At 31.5% G+C, this 22,799-nt stretch overlaps 2 protein-coding genes across 3 annotated transcripts in view; both read right to left on the bottom strand.

The window, feature by feature from the left end:
- The window catches only part of LOC134710804 (zinc finger protein 271-like), a 31,291-nt gene that overhangs the window by 2,357 nt on the left and 6,135 nt on the right, over positions 1 to 22,799 (bottom strand). The window contains exons 4-5 of the mRNA XM_063571203.1: positions 19,832 to 21,216; positions 2,333 to 2,434 (exon numbers count right to left, since the gene is read on the bottom strand). Of these exons, the coding sequence (XP_063427273.1) occupies positions 2,333 to 2,434; positions 19,832 to 21,216 (1,487 nt within the window). The remainder of the gene's footprint in view (positions 1 to 2,332; positions 2,435 to 19,831; positions 21,217 to 22,799) is intronic.
- Positions 1,115 to 4,090, bottom strand: LOC134711552 (zinc finger protein OZF-like). 2 transcript variants are annotated; one of them, XM_063572202.1, is made up of 3 exons: positions 4,026 to 4,090; positions 3,181 to 3,744; positions 1,116 to 2,434 (listed from the first exon to the last, which is right to left on the bottom strand). In XM_063572202.1, exon 3 carries the CDS (start codon positions 2,426 to 2,428, stop codon positions 1,181 to 1,183), a length of 1,248 nt encoding a protein of 415 aa, XP_063428272.1. In that variant the 5' UTR covers positions 2,429 to 2,434; positions 3,181 to 3,744; positions 4,026 to 4,090; the 3' UTR covers positions 1,116 to 1,180. The 2 variants fall into 2 exon arrangements, with proteins under 2 accessions (XP_063428273.1, XP_063428272.1); XM_063572203.1 differs by lacking the exons at positions 3,181 to 3,744; positions 4,026 to 4,090 and adding an exon at positions 2,803 to 2,896 and having other exon boundaries at positions 1,115 to 2,434.

Here is a 22,799-nt window from a genome sequence, read left to right as displayed (position 1 = left end):
TAGTGAATTTAATATCGCCCCACATTGCTAAGCTATACTCTTAACCTTTTAGGATGTCATTATTTTGTAAATTTGTATTGCATGCAAATAGATATAGAGACTGATTAATACTGCCTTTCGTTAAAAGATAAATACATACCTTAATCGTGTTGATAAGATACACTTATTTCTCCTCCACCATACTGTAGCACTTGATATCTACACACTCAGAAACATTCCACACATCAATCAATATGTTATATTAATTAACCAACTGCATTCAAGATTCGTAAGTGAATCAATTTATAGAGTATTGATGGTATCCTTCGAAGTCTGCTATTCTTAGATTGTTTGTCTTTAATCAACTATTCATCTGTACGTGCTGTAGATGGGTTGTGTACTGATGATGTGTATAGGATTACAATCGGAAGCTAGATAAAATGCTGACATTCAGATATTGAAAGATTCCAGCAGTAGTGATATATTATCCTGGGCTCATCGTTTACCAAGAAGTCTGATATACTATAAACCACCTAAATATCTAAGTTGTTTATTGTGTATTTGCTCTATTGATATTATTGTTTTAGGTGTAAAATGACATTTGAGTCTTTGGTCTAATTTAAATTTGTTCTATACATAACGTTGTCAGTTTGTCTGCGATTATGGATTTGAATATACCTTTGGTATAAAAAGCCTGTTGGGAACCAACATTACTGATTTTGTTCTTAAGTGTTTGAATATACCTTTGGCATTAATTAGCCTGTCAGTTGGGAACCAACATTAATGATTGACACAAAGCTCTTTATCTTTAGTAATGTGCTTTTCTCTTTAAAATGTTCATGGTCCTTGAAAAAAACGTTTTCCAAATTTTTTTTGTCATGCTTGAAGATATATTGAGTTGATATTTGTTTGTTTACATGACAAGTCATAGATAAAGTAAGCATTTTGTTGAGTACAGCTAATCTTTAACCGGTATGGGACTATGTAGCCATGCAATACTCTCGGATTCTTGTCTATTCTGTTATCTTAAAACTTTTGTATTAATACATATTAATAACTGACAACTGATGATAAGTCTGTAATGACAAAGCTAAGAAAAGTGAAAGGTTACTATCGCATTTTAATGCGCGGATGAAACTAGTATACAGCGAATTCTAAGTAACAACACTTAGCTAAAATTTGCTTTAAAATACATAAATCTTCAATGATTTAATTGTAGTTTGTGCTTTTTCAGACGATGGTGCTGACCAAATTTTTCTCCACATACTTTACACTTATAACGAGGTTCGCCAGAGTGCACATGCATGTGAAAGTTCAATGTTGACCTTTGTGTAAATGATTTATCACACAAACCACACGTATAAGGTTTCTCTTTCGTGTGAATCCTTCGATGACAAGTATAAGCAGCGTGAAAAGTAAATCGTTTGTCGCAAAAATCACATTTATAGGGTTTTTCACCAGTATGTAGGCGAGCGTGTCGTACGAGATGATGCTTTTCACTGAACTCTTTTGGACAGTGGTCACATTTGTATTCTCTCGTAGGTGACGGGTTGTGATATTTCATATGGCGTTTTAACTGCTGGTTTTGTCCAAAAAAACGTCCACATATTTCACACTGGATAGGCTTCCCTTTGTATAAAAATTCCCCAGTGTGAACGTTATTGTGTCGTCGTAGACCACTCTTTTGTTTAAAGGTGAGATGACACAGCTCACACTGAAAAGGTCGTTCGCCTGTATGAACCCTCATATGGTTGGCAAAATTTCTCTTACTCGACTCCTGTTTTCCACAAAGTTTACATCTGAACTTCTTCAGATCCTCTTTTATTTTATGATTGTGAGTTTTTGCACTTTGATAATTGCTTCTCTCCCCAAATTTTTTGCCAGAAATCTTATTCTTAAATGTTCTAATGGAAACCGGATCATTTGCATGGACAGCCATGTGTCTTTTTAAGTTGCTTCTTTTCAAAAAAGTCCTGAAGCAAATTTGACATTCCCTCGTTTTATCTTCTGTTGGTTGTTTTATTTTAGTACCAAGCTCATAATATTTTTCAATTTTGTGTTCGGACATTTTCTTTTTTTGTTTTACTGATTCCGCAGCATGTGACGGCTGGTTTTGTATCATAGTGTGTTTGTCCGAAAACTTCCGGAAACTATGCCGTCTCCGATACTTTAATTTTTTCACTTGTTTCCTATAGGTCGCAATAAAATCTCTGTGATCATAATCAGGCGGTGTTTGATTGTCAATGTCATATACGTCGGGCTCTTCAGATTCCTGGACTGTATAAACGACATGTTTCCCATTAATATTCTCTTGTTTGATATTATAAAATAACCTTTTGCAATTTTCGTTTACGGGCATTTCGTCCTCTATTGGTATTTCATCCTCAATTATTTCATAATACTCAGGATCTTTTATGGTGTAACTTTCACAGTCCTTACTGAACGTCATTCTGTCCTGTAAAATAATAAAAGCACAAAATAACAATCAAAATTCAGATGATTAGCCATATAGGAGTAGGTAATGAATGGAAACAAAACCATAAAATACAAGATTTTAAAATTAGAGCGACACTCCAAAAGTTACAGTAGGTTTGCTGCCTAGGTTAATGACGGATACTAGTAGTCAACTTTCCTTTTACAGGAATGGCTAGGCTATTTGCTTGTTATGTTCTTCATAATGTGCAGTCCTTTATATACATAACTTTTTTTTTACGTGCAGCATAATTCTTGTTTTTGTCAAATATATATGGTACATGTTACTTAAATAATGCCTTATCAGTAAAGGTCTTTTAACTTTATAATAAAGCTTGTAAACTTACTTACCAGTATACAGGTCTATTTACCTTACAAACAAAGTAAATACATCTTATCAGGGGCCGAGTAATGGCAAATTTAAGCTTGACCAGCGATCAAACCGATATACAATATACAATATTTACTGATAATGTAAAGAAGATTATGTAATAAATAATTGTTCATGGGATTTTTAATACTCTTGCGACATGTCCAGGTTTAAAAGTAAAGTTATATATATATCTCAAAAGTGTGAATTTTAATGAGACATCAACCCAATGACACACTAAAAACTAGTAGCGTGAACACATTACCATGATTACAGTTTTACCAAGAAAACATTCATATATACTAGTTATATCCCCAAAATGTTTGTACGAAATCTAAATGCATTTTTCTAAAACTTACCAGTATGTCAGTTCATCCGTTTATGATACACATGTTTTCTCTCTCTCCGAAAAATTGCCCCTACTCAACTAACGGTCTAATTAGGTAATTATGACACATCTATGTTTATTTAACGTTTCATATATCCAATTAAAACGGATTCACAGGTGTGTTCGGCGATTTTAATTAAATCAATAATTTGACCGTAAATAATTCTTTTATTTTGGTAGATCCTGGCGGCTTACTAAATTTAAGAGTGTCTGTTGTATGTTTCATCGTTTTCTTCTTTGTTGTTCGAAGATTCAGTCATAATAAACAACGGCATGTGTCTCTAATGTTTTTAACCTATTTACACTTTGTTTATTTTTTGTATCTAACAACACATCTATAAAAACAAGAAATATATTGATATTCGTGTACTGTAACATGTTCTGTTTACTGTTTTTGTCCCTCAGACTATCGACTATATCTGTGAGAGCTGATATTGGGATCTTTACATGTTGGATGGAAAATTAGCGGAGACAATGCCTACGATGTTGCATGGCATTGCTGTCGATATAGAGGCAGGCCGGGATCGACTGACACCTAGAATATCAAGAAACTCGCTATTCATTTAATAAACAAAACATCAAAGTAATTGCAATTTAATTTCAAAGTACAATTTAAAAGATTAAATAAATTGAAAACAATAATAAAATACTACGAACAATTATTATTAGATATTAAATAATAACAATAATAGTTACTGTTAAGTTAAAACTTTTAATTAAAATATTAGTTACTTATTAACTGTATTTATTTTTTTCAAAATAAAAGAAAAAGAAAACAATTTAAATCTAAATTATTTTCAAAACCAAGTTACTCACCTAGAATATCAAGAAACTCGCTATTAATATTATAGCGACTTGATTAGTTTATATACTAAGTTCTGAATATCATAGTAACCCTGAAGTTAAATAACTGACTGTTACAAACAAAATAATTTATGATTTATGGGTTATCAATAAAATTTAGAATGCTCAAATATAGTTATGGTCTAAAACCGGGTCAAAATTACAAGTCGTAGGTTGACCGTTGTCCGAACTTTCAAGATTTTTGATTAAACTTTGCTAGACATATAATCGAAAGTCAATTTAGCCACAGCTGACGTTATAATTGCACAGATACGTTCAATAGTTTATTAAAGTACTTATTTGCATTATTTGATATAGCATACGCTTTGAAAATGTACAGAACAGTTAAACAATAATTGCATATAAAATAGTTTACACAGTAGAACTTACATACATTATCTTATAAACTATATGGAAGAAACATAAACAGCATTTTTCTAATTACAATACATCCTTTTTTTCTTTCTTTTTCATCTTTGGAGAGTATCCTTGAGTAGCACCAATCAACCGTATCAAAATTATAGATAAATCAATTGTAAATAAATCTCCTATACAACAAGCGCAAATGTACAGTGAAAAAAAAGCGTATTGCGAAGTATGGCACGCCTGAACCACTTTTATAGATAATCCTAAATTATCTCAGATAAACCAAGATTTTCTCAGATAAACTAGGATTATCTCAATTTTTTACATTAAGCTCAAATAAACCGGGATTATCTCGATTTTTTCCAGATAATGCCGGTTTATCGCAGAATTTTCAGATAAACCGGGATTTTCTCCAGATAATGAATTTTCTTTATTTTCTCAGATAAACTAGAATTTTTTCGAATTTGAATTAAGCTGAGATAATCTTAGTTTATCTGAGATAAACCGGGATTATCTGAGAAAATCCGGGATTATCTGAAAATTCTGAGAAAATTGATTATCTGAAAATTCTGAGAAAATTGATTATCTGAAAAAAGGAGCCAATAGAAAGTCACGACACATTGGAAGAAAATTTCATGGTCATAAGGGATAAGATATAGAGACCATGGAGCATCTATACAGACAGAATAATGAAAGATAAGGCTCTTACGGGAAAAGTTTTAGAACGTTTATTTTTTTCTAAATTTTATAAAAATTAACAATTGATTTATTCAGGATGTACATGTATTACAAGTATTTCGATATTAATGAAGATCAGAGGGAAGTTGTCTTGAACGTTTCTTTTAAGATAATTTGAATGTAATATCCGTTTTTTATTTTTCCTTATGAAGAAAGTGAAATGTGTTACATAAATCTGACATCCGCACTATTAACTAGGACAAATAACTTTAATGTTGAAACAAGTTTAGCACAGTTGAAATACACCATTTAGAAGTCACAAAGAGTTTCCTTTAAGAAAGTGATAATCTTAATTAAAAAAGATACCACGCTCCATTTTCTTTTCGTAATTTTCTCTATTAAAACAGTGAAATATGGTATCATACATTTTATTGCTTAAATACACATTTTAGTACTTACATTTTGTGTTTAGTAAATTGAAATTTAAAATTTTAAGTGTTTTTGTCAATTAGATAATCTTATCATGATGATGGCAAATGCCCAATACCTGAAATATTTATTACCTTACAACTTTATTATATTGTTTATTGGTTTGTTATTTACGACACGTGCGACTGCCCAGTGCAATGTTAACCATTAAACAAACGCTGTTTATCTGTTTATTCGGGTGTTTGATCGGTTCATTCTCATTTATCCAACTTTTTAAAAATTATATGTAGTTGGATAGATGAGATCAAAGGTAATCAAGAACAAATTTTTTTCTAATTAGAATTTGGGTTGAAAAATAAGAGTCTAAGAGTAAAAATTATACCCGGATTAAATTTTCTGCAGTATTATTTAGCCGGCGTTTTACGTTTCCGAAAATTGGCATAACTTTTCCGGAAAAAAAAGATGACGTTTCCGGAAAAAAAAGTTTACGTTTCTGCAAATAAATATCTTACTTTTCCAGAAAAAAGTAACTATTCCGCAAAAAATAAATTATTACTTTTCCGCATATAATTATAGAATACCTGTTGATCGAAAGCAAATCCATAATAAAAAAAAATCAAAATTTATTAAGTTAAAGGTCATCAAAACATGCAAGTAAAATTCATCATTAAAATGGATGAAAACGTATGTTCAAAAGTCGGCACTAATTCGCCATATCTTGATATGAATTCATAAGTCAGTTCTGGCAGAATATTTGTAACCAAAACGTCGTACAAAGTCCAGAGTAGTACATTCACCGTTTACAAGTTTTGTATTTTCTTCAAGAAGAAGTCCATCTTCTCCTTTTCATATTTCCGAACGGCTACTTTTACAGTTAGAGTTCACATCTTAATGCAAGATGTTGTACATGCATTTTCGATAACTGACTCATAACTCATCGACACAAACACAAATAATAGGATGGCTTGAGTCACTCTGCTCTTTCGGGTGGGCATGAAAAGACTCGGCACCATTCGTTGTTCTCTTTTGGTCGGGGTCAGGAGGTGATGTCCAAATGGTTTGTGGAAATCTCGAATTGATATCTGTATAAAACTCCAAGATGTAATCCGCAAACTGTATGCATCTACCGTCAGATGGAGAATCGGCTATCCATTCAACAAAGCATGCTTTAATCATGTCATTGGCAAGTAAGCCAAACCAAAAAAATGTGATAGCCATTTACGAAAATCCTTACCAGGCCTTGAAGGCATAACACTTTGCTCAGTGCTCGGAGCACAAAAATCATGCTCGAAACATGAAATCCAGCAATTTGATTGGTTGATTTTCGAGTCTGAGTACAAAAATCTTGCTCGAAAGTTTTATAACCGTAAGACCAGAGTCAACTAGTTATATCTTATATAGACTATAGACAATAGACAATATTTTATTGCACACACACATTTACATTAAATGGTTATGGCATACAAAATTAAGGCAATAAACTTACAATAGTTAAATTGATTCTAATAATTATATTAGAGTGACAGTGGTATTCACAGCGAAGAAGAAAAAGGCTGTAAATATCAACAGTTAACACATTATTTATGTCCATGATCAATTAAAAAAAAAGAATACAAACAAAAAATAGGTTGCATATTAAAAGAAACACAAGTTATACAGATGTTCTAAAAAAAAACAATCATTAATATACTTTATGGTGATTGTTATAATGACTGGTAGACTGCTATTTAAAAGTACAGTCAAATGCTTCAATGGTATTTATATAAATTGAAATTAAGATTTTTATTAATATTTTGTATATAGGTATCTCTCAATGATGTATTATAGCATGGACAGATTGAGAAGAAATGGTATTCATCCTCAATTTCTTGTCTGTCACAGGATAAGCAAATGCGTTTACTTCTTTCAATGTTAGTATAACGCCCTCTTTCAATTGCTAGGGAATGGGCACTTAGTTTAAATTTACTGAGAACTGATCGGTCAGTTTTGAATTTACATATATCAATATATGGGGGCCTTTTTCTAATTCTATTAGTATGACAAAAGAAATTTAATTTTTCACATTTATTGATAGAACAATTCATAATTTGATAAGCCTGGTCATAGATTCTTTGTTGGATACTATTTATGTGATATTTTAAATTAAAGGTATCAAAAGTGAGATGACCAAAACCTAATTTATTTAACCAGTCTTTTACATTGTTAACCCATTTACTTGTTTTTTCTATATTAATATATATTTTATGGACTAAAGTGTTAGGCGAGTTTACAATGTGGTTTAGAAATTGTATAGCTGAAATCTGAATTTTAAAGTACAGGGGTTCTGTTTGTCTCAGTTGCACAGGCTACATTTGTTGTTTTGCACTGTACTCCTAAAATTATATTAAAGATATAAGATCTGAACCCTTTCTAAATGAAAATATTAAATAAAATATTTATCTGATATAATTGTATTCAAATATTTATAAATTACCGGGTAAATTTCCGGAAAAGTAATAAATACAAATTGCGGAAACGTATACTTTAAATTTGCGGAAACGTAGTATTGGGACTTAGAAAAATTAGCGGAAATGCAATACGCCCTATTTAGCATAGCATGTTAAACTGTGCAACTGACATTTAATTTTCATCCTCGTTTAAGTAGGGGGAATACTGCATCAGTGAAGACTAGTGATATACGTTGATGGTGATAGGTGTACAGAGTGGTAATATATATACAGAGTGGTGATAGATATACATAGTGGTGATAGATATACAGAGTGGTGATAGATATTCAGAGAGGTGATAGATATTCAGAGGGGTGATATATATACACAGTGGTGATATACATACAGAGTGGGGATAGATATACAGAGTGGTGACAGATGTACAGAGTGGTGATAGATATTCAGATTGGTGATAGATACACAGAGTGGTGATAGATATTCAGAGGGTCGATAGATATACAGAGTGGTGATAGGTGTACAGAGAGGTGATAGCTGTACAGAGTGGTGATAAATATTCAGATTGGTGATAGATATATAGAGTGGTGATAGATATACAGAGTGGTGATAGATATACATAGTGGTGATACATATACAGAGTGGTGATAGATATTCAGATAGGTGATATATATACACAGTGGTGATATACATACAGAGTGGTGATAGATATACATAGTGGTGATACATATACAGAGTGGTGATAGATATTCTGATAGGTGATATATATACACAGTGGTGATATACATACAGAGTGGGGATAGATATACAGAGTGGTGATAGGTGTACATAGTGGTGATAGATATTCAGATTGGTGATAGATACACAGAGTGGTGATAAATATTCAGAGGGTCGATAGCTATACAGAGTGGTGATAGGTGTACAGAGAGGTGATAGATGTACAGAGTGGCGATAAATATTCAGATTGGTGATAGATATATAGAGTGGTGATAGATATACAGAGTGGTGATATTTGTACAGAGTGGTAATATATGTACGGAGTGATGATAGATGTACAGAGTGGTGATATGTGTACATAGTGGTGATATATATACAGAGTAGTGATATATATTTAGATGGGAGATAGATATTCAGAGGGGGTGATAGATATACACAGTGGTGATAGACAAACAGAGTGGTGTTGGATATTCAGAGGGGTGATAGATATTCAGAGGGTCGATAGATATACAGAGTGGTGAAAGGTGTAAAGAGAGGTGATAGAGGTACAGAGTGGTGTTAATTATACAGAGTGATGTAGATATACAGAATAGTGATAGATATTCAGAGAGGTGATATATGTTCAGAGGGGTGATAGATGTACAGGGTGGTTGATAATAGACAAAGTTAGATAGATATTCAGAGCAGAGGTAGATAAACAGAGTGTTGGTAGATATACAGAGTGGTGATAGATAAACAGAGTGGTGATATATATATATACAGAGTGGTGATATATATACAGAGTAGTAATAGATATACAGAGTGGTGTAAGATATTCAGAGGGGTGATATATATACACATTGGTGATACACATATAGAGTGGGGATAGATATACAGAGTGGTGATAGATTTACAGAGTGGTTATAGATATTCAGATTGGTGATAGATATACAGAGTGGTGTTAGATATTCAGAGGGGTACTATATGTACAGAGTGGTGATAGATTTACAGGGTGGTTGATAATAGACAAAGTTGTAATAGATAGATATTTAGAGGGTCGATAGATATACAGAGTGGTGATATGTGTACAGAGTGGTGATAAATATACAAAGTGATGATATATGTACAGAGTGGTGATATATATATAGAGTGGTGATATATATTCAGAGGGGTGATAGTTATTCAGAGATGTGATAGATATTCAGAGGGATGATAGATATATAAGTGGTGATAGATATACAGAGTGGTGATGGATGTGCATAGTGGTGATAGATATTCAGATTGGTGATAGATATACAAAGTGGTGATAGATATACAGAGTGGTGTTAAATATGCAGAGTGGTGATAGATATACAGAATGGTAATAGATATTCAGAGAGGTGATAAATATTCAGAGGGGTGATAGATATACAGGGTGGTTGATAATAAACAAAGTTAGATAGATATTCAGATCAGAGGTAGATAAACAGAGTGTTGGTAGATATACAGAGTGGTGATAGATATACAGAGTGGTGATATACCTACAGAGTGGTGATAGATATACAGAGTGGTGATAGATGTACAGAGTGGTATTAGATATACAGAGACGTGATAGATATACAGAGTAGTTATAGATATACACAGTGATGATATATATATATACAAAGTGGTGACAGATATAGAGAAACTCCGACCCACTGACAAAACTAGACAATCCGCCAGACAAACTTATACTCGACAATAAATACTGTTTCAAATGACTGCTTCCTTGGGTTAACTCATTCCTGTAATCCAATAGGTATATTTAAAGATGCAGAAGATGTTTCAGAAGACAGAAATAAATAATTCGTTTCAAATAAATGATTAAATGAAGTGTCCAGTTATAGATATGTAATGCAGACAATTTCAATATCGTATATTGACAAAAAGTCACAGGATATAAACTAAATTGTCACAAATTTGATAGGACAAAAATCAAAGGACAAAAAGTCACAATTAATTTGTTAACAATTATTTGAATATATAAGAGTAAGATCTTAAAATATTTTCTTTTCGGTACATATTTTCATTTCTAGGCTTTGAATATTTGTTCATAATAGATATAGGTAGATGTGGTGTGAGTGCAAATGAGACAACTCTCCATAAGCCTTGATAAATTAAAATTCATTAAATTTTGATCATGCAAATGATATATTCCTTAGTACATAACAATTATTTTATCATTATTATATTTATTCAATACATTTAAATAACAAAGTTGTTTGTATAGAATACTTCAAGTAAAACTGAAAAAAATGCTTTTAAAATTAGTGTTTTTCTTATTCAAAGACTTTTTTTCTAAAAAAAAATGTATTTTGACCTTTTTGTTTGCGATTTTTTGTCCTGTGACTTTCTACATTCGTTTTAAATACATTTAAACAGAGTCTCAGAGGATTATCAACTTCCTTAGTTTACTATTGTCATGTCAATTGACTGTCTGGAAAAAATAAATAATTAAAACTTGAAGAATGAAATTAAAAAACATGTTATTTATTTACCTTCAAAAGAAACAAAGTGAAAGTGAGATTTTTTTCAAATAAAAATCTTGACTTTTAATTTTGTAACGAGTACCTAAGTTTTAATACATTATCTTGTCTTGTCGGTAAACGGACAGAAAGTCACACAACATAAAGTCACAAATTTGATAGGACAAAAAGTCACAAATATTTTTTTGACAATTGTTCAAATATATTTTGAAATATTTTCTTTAAGTTTTTATTACATATAATCCTTTTTAAGTTAAGAAAAAAGCTCATACACCTTGATAATTGAAGATGTATTAAATTTTAATCATGCAAAGGATATTTATATTGGCAAAATGAAGCCATTTAGGTTCCAAGTCACTTTGACATTTTATTTTCATAACAATAACTTGTTCGTTATTGATATTTATTAAGAAGATTTTTATTACAAAGTTGCTTGAAACATAAAACTTCAAGAAAAATGTGAAAAGAATATTTTCAAAATAAATGTGTTCTTGTTCAAACAAAAGTAATCTCAAAACTGAATTGTGACTTTTTGTTCTGTGACTTTTTGTCTGTGACTTTTTGTCCTGTGACTTTCTGTCATACGTTCGCCTTGTCTTACAAGATTGGTGAATTTATCTTGTCTTGCCAATTTTATGAAATCATTTATTTTTACTTATAAATCGACTAAATAATTGAATTCTCTCCATTTTTCATGCTTAGGACCAGCATTTTACAACTTGGTAGAGTTATTTTAATTATGTACAAAATATGCTGAAACATCTGTGTTTGTTACAACACAGAGACAATACCAATATCATCAAGAGGTATGTGAAATTCAGATGGATTTTTGGTTGAACTGGATAAAGTTCCATTCTTTCTTTGTACACGGATTGACGAACACATTTTAGATTTCTTTTCTTTCTTTTCTATATGTTCTTCGTCAATTTCGAAGATCTCTGAATTAATTATTATAGAAGGATATTTCCTGTGAGAAGGATCTAATTCAAGAAATAAAATTCATATCACGGGATTGTGATTTTGTGTCTTGTGTGTTAAAATATGCTAGTTTTCGAGTCAAGATTCTTTATTTCTTAAACACCATAAAGATACAATGGTACAAAGAAGTTCATCAAAAGTCATATATCATAACACAAACACACATGACAAGATGAGATGAAAATAACAAATAATATATAATAAACAGTATAGTAAAGAAGAGTGGTGATTAACCAGGAAGACTCACTTGAAAAGTTATAACCCTGATAAATTTGCACAGCTTTTTCAACTTATTTTTTATTTTTAACTGAAATAGTTTTTCAAATTTTAGTATTTTACATCTGTGTAAGAAAAAGTATCCAAATATTTTGCTCGAAAATTTGCCAAAGAACTACACTGCAAAGTGTAATGAAATTCATCACCAATCTCGTTACAATGACATAAGTTACAATATCTAAGGTTTCGCTCAATCTTATTCCATCTACCAGTTTCGATGGGTAACGTATGGTTACCCGTACGAAATCTACAATATGTTATTCTATCTTTATCATTTAAAATATTCAGATATTCCTCAAATTCAAAAGTTTGTTTATACAATTTGTAGGCCAAACCTTTTGGCGAACAGTCAATATCAGCTCTCCATTTCTGTTGAAACTGATCAAATAACTTTTGTTTTAAACTAATACCCAACCACTTAGAATTGAAATTTCCTTGTGACAACCAAATATTGCTGTATCCCGTTTATCTAATATATTTTTAATGTATTTCAACCAATCTGACCTAAATTGATTGTCCGAATTTTTCAAGAACATGTATTTGTATAGTATTTTAGCAATCCTGTTATCATCCCCGTTAACCATTTTTGACCAAAAATAAACCATACGCAGCTGTATATATAAAGACATGGGATAGTTTACAAAATTTTAGGTGCACTTTTTCTATAATATCAGTATTACTGAAACCCCAAATTTCACACCCATACAGGAGAATTGGCTTCACAATTTAATCAAAAAGATCATATTGTGATTTCACTGACAAGTTGTGCAACCTCCCATTTTTCAATACTTCATACATTACTTTATTTGCTTTCCTAACTAAAATCTTTTTAGCACTCATAAAGCTACCTGTTCTTGAAAAATTCAACCCAAGATATGTCAATTCATTGACTATCTGCAATGCATTTCCGTCATATATAAAGTTAATATTTTTGGGTAATCTACCACCAGAAAAAAATATAATCTTAGTTTTACTTGTGTTAACTTTTAATTTCCAGGTACTGCAATATTCAAAGAATATATCTAATTGCAACTGTAGATTGGATGCATTATCCGAAAATAACACTGTATCACCTGCGTATAATAACACAAACAGTTTTAAGTAGATATCAAACTCATTCTCTATTTCATCAGTAATACAATTTAAACCACATACATTTTTTTCTTCAATAAACTGTTGAAGGTCGTTCAAATACTATGAAAATAAAAAAGGAGACATATTTTCACCCTGTCTTACACCGATATTGCATGAAAAGTATTCTGACATTTAACCATTATACATAATACGAGATTTAATACCAGTGTACATATTAAAAATTACATTATACATTTTATCGTTAATATCATTCACAAGTAATTATGTCAAAACCCTTTCTCCAAACAGTAGCAAAGGCTTTAGCAAAATGTACGAATGCACAGAACAGTTTCTTTTTCTTATTTTTCAAAATACTAATAAGCATGTAGATAACAAAAAATATATATGTAGTAGAATAACCTTCTCTGAAACCAGCTTGATTCTGACATAGTAAACAAAAATCATCGGAAAATTTATTCAAACGTGAATTCAAAATAGAAGTAAATAATTTCCCAAAGCAGCTTATAACTGTTATAGGTCTAAAATTGCTAGGATCATGTTTGTTACCTTTATTTTTAAATAAAGGTATTATATTTCCAGAAAGCCAATTTTCAGGGATAGTTCCACTGTCAAATATAATATTAAAAAGTTTCACAAACACCTCTGACATAACACTAAAAGAGTGTTTTAAATATTCATTTACAATCATATCATCACCAGAGGATTTTTTTTTTTTTTTTTAACTTTCTCAAAGATTTTTCAATTTCCTCTTCTGTAATAGGTGAATTTAATATAACATTTAAATCTTTTACATTGTTCTGATTTTCTTAAACAATCTCTTCATCATCATAATTTCCTAAATTTAAATTCTTAAAATAATCAAACAAAATATTAATATGTACACATGGATTGTTTCCCCTTTTATCACCGTTCAAAATCTTCCAGTATTCTTTCGGGTTAATCGATTTTAAGTTTTCTATCTTGTGTCTAATTTTCTTTCTATGTTTACGAATGCTCTTATCCATTACTCGCTAAGAACTCTTTTCTAGTTTCAGTCAGAAGTGATAATTTAATTTAAAATAAAAGGTAAGAGAAAAATATAAAACAGAAACCTTAGGAATGTTAATCTTTCAAAATATCTTTTTCGTGCATGAGTTGTTTTTTGTTTTGTTTTGAGCAGTCTTAAAAGAAGCTTTTATTACTTTTTTCCTGTTATGTTAACATTTATTGGGGGAGGTTGTATATTTATTGCCCATATAACAGGCAGAGGTTTGACAATCATGCATGTCACCCGTAATTACATTTACATGTAAAAATTTCCCTATTTGGATCCAGATTTAAAAACAGAATGAAGAGGGTTTCTCCTGTTTCTTAGCGAGTAAGCAAACATTTAGTATTTCCAACAATGTACATGTATTGTTTATATCCTACAATTTAAATCTGGCTTTAAGGTTTAAGCTCTGACTTATGTATTTAATTATTTTGAAAGCAAAATGAAAAGTATGTCTTATCAATAACCATGATGAAATAATTGTTTTTCCATTATTGATAATTATTGAAACGTGCATTATTTGTGTATTGGATTACTTGATTTTCATCTCTATTTGTTTACTGACACATGACGAAATAGTTAAATTTAAGTATTTTACAAAACCGTTGTCATTATCAAAAGATTAAAATCGACTGATTAAATGAATATGAGAGTTCAATTATTATCGGACATGTCGAAATTAGCCGTCAGTAATAAACAGTCAGTTAGCGTCAAAACAGCTAAAAAATGTGTTTATTAAGTATGTTTAAAGTATATGATGTATATTGTATCTAATCAGCCCTTCTGTATTTCACATTTTTTTTTTATTTATTCAACAAATTTCGCTTGTCCAGGTGTCAATAACGATGATGTCCACATCATAAGTAGTTTGTTAATTGCCCCTCTTCTAAAAAAGGACGGTATAAAAACTATTTTTCATATAAAATCTTGCAAACGATAGTAGTCCAATTATAACACTCGTTACATTGTTCTTTGGTATATTTAGAATCCGTAATAAACCTTAATTATCTGGAAAATGAGATAATGAATTATCTGACGGTATTTTTTAAAAATAATCTGGCAAACGATTGTCGTCCAATCAGAACACTCGTTACATTATTCTTTGGTATATTTAAAACTAAATTATCTGGAAAATGAGATAATGAATTATCTGAAATTCAGATAATCAATTATCTGGAGATAAATTAGGATTATCTGAAAATCGTTCAGATAAACCTAGCTTTTCTTAATATTTTCAAATAAACCGGGATTTTCTCCAGATAATGAATTTTCTGTATTATCTGAGATAAACTAGGATTTTTTCGAATTTGAATTAAGCTGAGATAATCTAAGTTTATCTGAGATAAACCGGGATTATCTCAGATAAACCTAATTTATCTGAGATAATCTAAGATTAATTAATAAAAGTGGTTCAGGCGTGCCATAGCGAAGCGTTAAATGTTCTGAAGCGTTATTATAAAGTGAAGCGTAAATATCCTCTAAAGTGATCATATAAAGTATTGAGTACATTCAACAGCATAGTGTATTGCACAAACGCAAAAAAAAAAAACCCAACCAAACCCTAAAAAAACGGGGGTATTTTTTTTTTTTGGGGGGGGGGGGGGGGGTCGCAACAGCATAGTGTATTGCACAAAAGCAAGACATTGAATTTGAATTCACATCATCTGACCAATTTAAAGTTCTTTGACTACAGTTATTCTGTCAGAAACCTATTGTATGTGTCAAAATTTTAATAACAATTCAAATTCAGACCCGTATCAAGCGTGAATATTGTGTCCATTTTGGCCCTAACTTTTCAAGGTTGGACATCTGCGGTCGTATCCAGATGAGCTCAGCGAAGCAATTTATTAGATTATGCGATTGAGTTACAAACTATTTCACGTTTGGTTCCATGCATTTATGTGTTTTATGCAGAAATGACGAGGTGAAGACTTGAAAATAACATTGATTCAGTCTTTCATTCTCAAATTTCCTCTAAAAAGTTTTTCGTTTAGTTTGCAATCCCTATTGCAAAGTTCAGTTCGAACTATTTTGTTCATACAAGTGTTAAAGTTTTCACAGCAAACCAAACGAGACTTAAACACCCAATCAAAAGACAAGAAAAGAAAGGAAAAATGAGCTTAAAAGAAAAAAAAAGTATTACCGCGTTTGGATTGAAGAATATGCACACAATTCCTTTATCAACACAAGACAACTTCAAACATTGGATTTGATAATAGTCATAGTAAGTTAATGGTTGTCTCGCTTTTGTCGCAAGCGAGACATGATTAGGACTTGTATATTGATTGATTGTTGGTTGCTTTACGCCGCATTAGCACACAAAGGTTATATCGCGGCGAACTTGTGTACAGATGCTTGATGATTTGAAGTTTCCACCAAATTATTAACCTTTGGGTAATTTCTTGATTCATAGGTCAACTTTGAGTGTTCGCCGTTAATCATTTATATGTGTTGAAGTAAAGATTACAATGTGTGCACGCTCGTCTGGTAGGGTTCAACAGGAATTTACACCAATTTTGTACTTAATTATTCAAAGCCACACATTTAAAATAAGATCCGTGTACGTGTCTGTCCGGTAATATTATTTTGGAATGATTGTAATAAGTACGTTTCTGTCTGGTAATATTATTTTGGAATGATTGTAATGTGTACTTGTCTGTCCGGTAATATACATTTTTTGGAATGATTGTAATGTTTACGTTTCTGTTCGGTAATATTATTTTGAAATGATTGTTATGTGTACGTGTCTGTCCGGTAATATTTATTACAATTTATTTTGGAATGATTGTAATTAGCACGTGTATGTCCGGTAATATTATTTTGGAATGTTTGTAATGTGTACGTGTCTGTCCGGTAATATTATTTTGGAATGATTGTAATGTGTTCGTGTCTGTCCGGTAATATTATTTTGGAATGATTGTAATGTGTACGTTTCTGTCCGGTAATATTATTTTGGAATGATTGTAATGTGTACGTGCCTGTCCGGAAATATTATTTTGGAAAGATTGTTATATGTACGTGTCTGTCCGGTGTAATGTTGTGATGAGGTTTTTGATATTGTTGTTGAAAACTGAACATGGTGGTGACTTGTTTCGATGTTTGTATAAGGGTTGTCTTTGTTGTTTCTTTATTGATAAACATGATGTTGTTTTGCCTTCTCTCGTTTTCTGAGTTCTTCTACGGTTCTTGTAGGTAGAAGGATGTTTGAACATCTGGGGACTACATGTCGTTGTTGTGGACTTGCTTGGCAGCGAGAGTGGGATTCGCGCCTTCTTACCCCTTTTTAATGAAATAAATAAGACAACTCAATTTGCTGGTTGGAACAAGGATTGTAATGTAATGTAATGTTTCTTTTCTTTTTGATCGTTAAATATTACAGTGCATAAATCATACAGATTAACAATAAGATTATCATCTGACAATAACAAATATATTTCTATTTCAAATATTGCTCGAATTAAACTTATTATATTTATTGAATTATTTCCTATTAATTTGCAATTAATTTATTTTATTAAATTACTTTAATTAACATTATATAACTTACCTTTTTAATGATATAAAAAAGACAACTCAATTTGCTGGTTGGAACAAGGATTGTAATGTAATGTACGGCCAGTAGACTTATATTTGCTTTTATAGTCACTACTCATTATCCGACATTCTTGTTCCCCAGACAAGATTGAGCGTCTTTTGTAAACGATGGAATGTGTTGCCAAAACTTATATTGCTTCGTAATATGCAAAATGTATTTATTTGTTTTTGAAAAGCATTTGGACTTTTATTTCTTAAATTAAATGAAATAATATTTTTGGAAGAATTTCAATTTCCGATCTCTATTATAATTGATAATTAAAGATTTGTTAAATTTTAATTAATATCTTGTGTACGTCAATCTTCGTATCTAAACTTTTTGATTGGTTACTAATAACTATCTCGTGTGCCTAAATGTATTACTGAATATTCATGATGCTGTATAGTATCTACACATTCTGTGAATATGGTTATAACCTTGGATGTAATATCAATTCGACATACACATCTGTCCGTAGACCTGGCAACCTTCTAAACGCGTGCCAAATAACTAATGAGGTTCTTGACTTGTACTATTTTTGTTTATCATGCATCTAAGATATGCTTGTTATTCGCTATTTTCTTTATGTGTTTTCTTCTTATTTTATTTTCCTATATCAACGAATCATTTGACCTTTATATAATATTTTACTTGGAACTATCTTTATCACCTATAAACATATACTTTTGTTTAAATAAGATCTATTTTATTTCAATTTCTAATTATTTCCACAAGTGCCCTAAATCCTTTCATAACAGTAATATAATTTGGAATTGACATTTTCATGGTTTGTTGCACAGGCACTTTTCTCGGAGTTGGGGTTTGGGGATCCTTTATAGTGTAATATTAAGGTCTTTTTTTTGGGGGGGGGGGGGATCTCAATTTGAGACAAGCGCCTGGTATTTGTTGGTCAACGAGCAGATTCGTGATCAGATCCGTTTTTAAATTAAGATTCTGTGATTTCAAATGATTCAATGTTGACACGTCGGACCGTCATGGTTATTTTGACGTAGTCCTCATGTTCATGGTCCTTGGTGACTTTGTTTATGTGTTACATATTAGTTTTTCGTTCATTTTTTTTACATAAATAAGGCCGTTAGTTTTCTCGCTTGAATTGTTTTACAGCCGACTATATTCGGTATGGGCTTTGCTCATTGTTGAAGGCCGTACGGTGACACATAATTGTTAATGTTTGTGTCATTTTGGTCTTTTGTGGATAGTTGTCTCATTGGCAATCATACCACATCTTCTTTTTTATATTTGTAGTCTCGGCTACAGAGGAGAAAACCAATCAGATATATTGTATATCCCATTTGGAAGTTATGTGATAACACTAAATCAAAATATACGCAGAATTTGATTCTTTATTCCAACCTACGCTATTATATTTCACAGCTCGGTGTGTTTGGTTGTTTTGTTGTTTGTTTTCTATAATATATATATATATATATAAGTAAGTTACCTCATGTGTTACACTTTCATACAATGATTTGTAAGTGTAAGATATATGCTGTTTCAATAATGTGATGCATTGCAAATATAATATATATAAATGAAGAAAAACGGAATAAAAACTATAACAGCTAGCTTTGAATTGCTGTATATATAATAGAGATCACAAATTACATAAATAGATGAAAAAAGTCATAATATCCTTCAGGACATAAATATAACTGGAACAAATTCATTTCTTATTGTCTATATTCTATATGATATATACATTCTAGTCTGTGCTTTTGAAGATAAGTGTACCTGCCAAAATGTTCTCCGCATTCTTTACACTTATAACGGGGTTCCCCAGAGTGCACATACAGGTGATATTTCAAAGTTGACAATTGTGTGAATGATTTGGTACATATACTACATGTGTATGGCTTTTCGTTGGTGTGAATTCTTCGATGAGAAGTGAAAGAAGCGTGAAAAGTAAATTGTTTATCACAAAAATCACATTTATAAGGTTTTTCACCAGTATGTAATCGAGCGTGTCGGGCGAGATGATGCTTTTCGCTGAACTCTTTCGGACAAAGGTCACATTTGTATTCTTTCGTAGCTGTTGTGTTGTGAATTTTCATATGGCGAGTCAGCTGGTGGAGTTGTCCAAAATGTCGACCACAGATTGTACACTGTATAGCATTTTCTTGGTGTGCTATGTCTCCAGTGTGAACAAGATTGTGTCGTTTGAAATGACTCATTTGTTTGAATGAGAGGGGACAAAAATCACACTGAAAAGGTCGCTCGCATGTATGGACTCTCATGTGATCCTCAAATTCTCTCTTTCCATGCACAAGCTTTCCACACACATCACACTTGATAGGACCTCCTTTGTGTGATAAATCTCCAGTGTGAACAAGATTGTGTCGTCTGAGATGACTCCTTTGTTTGAATGAGAGATGACACAGATCACATTGAAAAGGTCGTTCGCCTGTATGGACTCTCTTGTGATCCTCAAACTCTCTCTTTGTCTGCACAAGCTTACCACACACTCCGCATTTAAACTTATATTTTTTCTCCTCGTTAGTAATTTCGCCATTGTGAGATCTTACATGGTTCACTAGACGGTATTTCTTCTCAAAACCTTTTCCACAAATATCACATTGAAATTTCTTATCACGAATTGATTCTCCTGTATGAACTTCCATATGTCTTTTTAAATTCCAGCTCCTTGAAAAGATTTTGAAGCAAATTTTGCATTCCAAAGATTTATCTTGTATTATTTCACCTAATGAAATAGCATTCCCAGATTTATGACAGACATCCGTTTTCTTTCTTCGTTTTTTTGTGACTCCCGTGTGGGACATTTCATGTCGGATCATTGTGTGTCTGTCAGAGAATATTCTGAGACGAATGTCACACTCGGCTCGTTCCTTCTGAGATTTTTCAACATCTTGAGGCAGGTCGGCTATCTGATTAATAATTTCAACAGGTTTATGAATTTCAATCTCTTGAACTGTAAATACCAGATCTAACGCACTTGTATATTCTTCTTTGATTTTATAAAATAATTTGACACTTTCTTCAGTTACGTCTAATTCGTCTTCTATTTCTTCTTCTGTTATTTCATAATACTCTGGATCTTGTATAAAGAAACTGTCATCGTCTGTTTTTATCGTCATGATCGGTTAATTCTTCCTGTAAACGAGAATAGCAAAATAATTATTCTAAGAGTCACGAATCTGGTTTATTTGTGTGTTGATGGCATTTTTTTATGGTCTCGATTTCTGTTATTAATATTTTTTTATGGGCTCAATTTTTATTATTGATATTTTTTATATTCCATTTTTTTTTTTATTATTTTGATTTTTTAAAACTCTGATTTTGGCATCTGTAAGATGATCTCTTAATGCCATTTAGATGTTTTGAAAAGTTGGACCTTTTGTTACAAATATTTCTGATAAGTCATCACCTCACAAAGTAAGACTAACCACATTTTCATACACTGGAATGTAGTTCCTATAAATTCTTTCCAAGCACAGGCTAACTGAGGAAAATATGTCTTAAATCTTGGAAGTTTTGGGTTAATTCATCATTAACATCATTAAGCTAAACCGATTCGAGAGAATTTTTAAATAATTCTTTGTTTCTATGTTTCTAGTAAATGGTACGAGGCCAACAACTATTTATATAACCAAGCATGTTATTGTACATAAGTTTCTTAATTCGCACAGAAGGCCGCGGACAACTATGAGGAAGCTACTGCTTGTAGAATATAACAATTTTGTGTTTTTTTAAACTTGGGGCCTACAACAATGGTTCATTAAATTTTTAAATATTTTTTAAAAATTTCTTTATTAGCACATTTAAAATGATTGTAGACGAAATACATTTGCTGACTGGTTTTGGTAATTCCGATTATGTGGATGGAAGTATTCCCCATACAATTAATACGTGTTAATCAACAACATTTAAAACAAAGGTGCACCTTAAGTTAAATTGTTTTAGTTAAATGTTTCATGTCCTTTTTCCCATAACTATGTTTACTTACGTTATGTTTCAAATTTTTCTTTTCCACTATAGTGTACAACAGTAGCTCTTTGTGAAACCACAACTTCACAAATGTTTGATAAATTGTCGTACTTTCGACTGATTTGTACAATTATATTTCATTGACTCTTGATCTAAATAGTGATCTGTCAAATTTTAGACGACCCAATTAGTGTCCAATAGCCTTTTTCACTCTGTCGTTAATTCTGGTAAATTAATTAGATTGGTGTTCACTGTTGATCTATGTGCATTTTCAACCATGTGACATATATGTAGATCTCGTCTTGCTAATAATTTGTGCTATTTTAAGATTATAGGCGAAAATGAAAAACAAAAGAAGACAACATTCGTCACTGATTTAAAGGCAACAACTCAGTCCCATCTGACAGCAGTTTTCAGAATAATAGACAAAACATGCATTGCCTCCTATGTTCTATTTTAGCCGTGTGAGGTATCTTGGTTGGTAAACGAGGTCACCGAACATAAATTTTAAATTATATACACCGATGATTACTAAGTTTGAATAAATTTAGTCCCGCAGTTTTAGAGGAAGACATTTTTATAAACTATAACGAACGACGACGACGGACGCCAAGTGACGAAAATGCTTGAAATGGACCCCATTAGCCATGACTTGTTTTATTTTGATATCTTGAATATGAATCTGCATATAATCAGTTTGGTTGACATCGGATTCTT

The sequence above is a fragment of the Mytilus trossulus genome, chromosome 3 (genome assembly GCF_036588685.1).
Source record: "Mytilus trossulus isolate FHL-02 chromosome 3, PNRI_Mtr1.1.1.hap1, whole genome shotgun sequence".
Classification (NCBI taxonomy): Eukaryota; Metazoa; Mollusca; class Bivalvia; order Mytilida; family Mytilidae; genus Mytilus; species Mytilus trossulus.
This window is presented reverse-complemented; position numbering and strand designations above follow the sequence as displayed.

Bases quoted from the DNA above. Each gene is read 5' to 3' on its own strand.
- LOC134711552 (XM_063572202.1), bottom strand. From the start codon at position 2,428: ATGACGTTCAGTAAGGACTGTGAAAGTTACACCATAAAAGATCCTGAG.